This window comes from Gekko japonicus, unplaced genomic scaffold, assembly GCF_001447785.1.
Source record: "Gekko japonicus isolate JY-2015 unplaced genomic scaffold, Gekko_japonicus_V1.1 scaffold3326, whole genome shotgun sequence".
NCBI classification, from domain to species: domain Eukaryota; kingdom Metazoa; phylum Chordata; class Lepidosauria; order Squamata; family Gekkonidae; genus Gekko; species Gekko japonicus.
The window spans coordinates 109,360-111,390 of record NW_015172649.1 but is presented as its reverse complement, the minus strand read 5'-3'; the positions used below and the strand labels follow the sequence as shown (position 1 = coordinate 111,390).

At 49.2% G+C, this 2,031-nt stretch overlaps 1 protein-coding gene across 1 annotated transcript in view; it reads left to right on the top strand.

Annotated features, from left to right (window-relative positions):
• Positions 1–1,350: 1,350 nt before the first annotated feature.
• Positions 1,351–2,031, top strand: part of LOC107119260 (zinc finger and SCAN domain-containing protein 20-like) — an 8,987-nt gene continuing 8,306 nt past the window's right edge. The window contains exon 1 of the mRNA XM_015421726.1: positions 1,351–1,420. Coding sequence (XP_015277212.1) covers positions 1,351–1,420 — 70 coding nt within the window. The remainder of the gene's footprint in view (positions 1,421–2,031) is intronic.

Here is a 2,031-nt window from a genome sequence, read left to right as displayed (position 1 = left end):
AAGAACATAAGAAGAGCCCTGCTGGATCAGACCAGTGGTTCATCTAGTCCAGCATCCTATCTCACACAGTGGCCAGCCAGTTCCTCTGGAGGGCCAACAACAGGGCATAGAGGCCGACGCCTTCCTCTGATGTTAAGAACATAAGAAGAGCCCTGCTGGATCAGACCAGTGGTCCATCTAGTCCAGCATCCCATCTCACATGGTAGCCAAACAGTTCTTGTGGACAGCCAACAACAGGGCAGCGAGGCCGAGGCCTTCCCCGATGCTGCCTCCTGGCTCTGGGATTCAGAGGATTAGTGCCTCTGAACGTGGAGGCTCCCCTCAGTCACCATTGCTAGTCGCCACTGACAGACTTATCCTCTATGAATCTGTCTAATCTTCATTTAAAGCTATTTATTCCTGTAGCCATCACTGCATCCTATGTCGGCAAATTCCATATTTTAATCACTCTCTGTGTAAAGTAGTATTTCCTTTTTCTTCTGAATCAATCAAATGCAGTCTTAAAAAAAACCAGCTACCTCCTAAGGCAGGGGTGTCAAACATGTGACCCGGGGGCCAGATGAGCCCCCTGGAGGGCTCCTATCAGGCCCGCAGTGGAACCGGCTGTCTTCTGCTTCTTCTTCCAGTTCTGCGGCTGCTGCGTCATTGTAGGATTGCAGCTTACCGATACACACCTGAACAGCATACTCAAGATTGCAACAGCACAGACACTTTGATGCAATAATTCAGAGCAAGAGGTGTCAGTTATCAGACACTGTTAAATAAACAAAATATTGCAAGAGCCCTAATGTTTTAAGCATGTTTTTATTTTAAGTAAAAAAAAACCTTTGTGTTTGTGTCCTTTATAAAGTTTATATCTCCGCTACCTGGTATTACATTTTATGACACACATGGCCCTGCCCAACAAGGTCTCATTTATGTCAGATCCGGCCCTCATAACAAATGAGTTTGACACCCCTGTCTTAAGGATTGAAAAGAGCAAGAGTCCAGGAGCACCTTAAATACTAACAAAAATTGTGGCAGGGGATGAGCTTTTGTGAGTGAGCAGATATCTGAAGAAGTGAGCGGTGACTCATGAAAGCTCTTTAAGGTGCTACTGGACTCTTGCTCTTTTCTATTGCTACAGACAGACTAAGACAGCTACCCATCTTGATCTAAAGACTGAAAGCGAGGGGGCCAGGTGCACCTCCTTGGGGAGATTATTCTATAACTGTGGGGCTGTCACAATGATGGAAGAGCTTCCCCAAGACTCCTGGGGGGGTTGTTGGGGGGTGCTGCAACCCACCAGCGCAGCTCCCTTCTGGAAGCCATGACAGACCTCACAAAAAGAGAAGCACTCAAACCTTTGAGATGTACTACAACATTGTGACCAATTTGGACAAGTGTGGTTTCCAAGCAGGCAAAAGATGCATTTTGGACAGTGCGTCTCAGTTGGTTCTTCTTTCTCTTTTTCCAGGGTGAAGTGGACTAGGGGACTGTGAGCACCCGTGTAGCCCCTGGTTTTTCAAAAGCTTCCAGTCCCACTTCCTTTGAGCCCAGTCAGCTGAAATGGACTAATTCTGGCCCAGAGAGGGGAGCATCTTGCCCCTCACTGCTTGGATGCAGGAAGGGACTGAGGCTTTCTTAATATATGGCTGGAGTTGGACTGAGATTGTCTGTGACAGGAGGAAATGTCCTTAGAGCAGGGGGCAGTAGCAACCGTGGGTCTCCTCTTTGAGTCTCTGGAAGATGAGGGGATCAGAATAGCCGGAAAGACCCTGCATTTGGCTCAGGATGGGACGACCAGCGAGTTTGTAAGCTGGGTCCCTTCAGAGCAGGGGAGCCAGGAGGCAGAGGAGGGATTGGCCCAGACCTGGGAAGTCCAATGGCAGGAGTTCCTGAAATCAGTTCACACCCCTCATTGCAGGAACCCGGAGTCACCAAAAACCATGCGGTGGGAAGTAACCAGGTCCTCTCTGGTTCCTTCAGAATTGGGGGCTGGTCCCAGCAGCTGGTCTGGAAGAGAAGGGACCCTCGGCCTTTCTCCAGGCC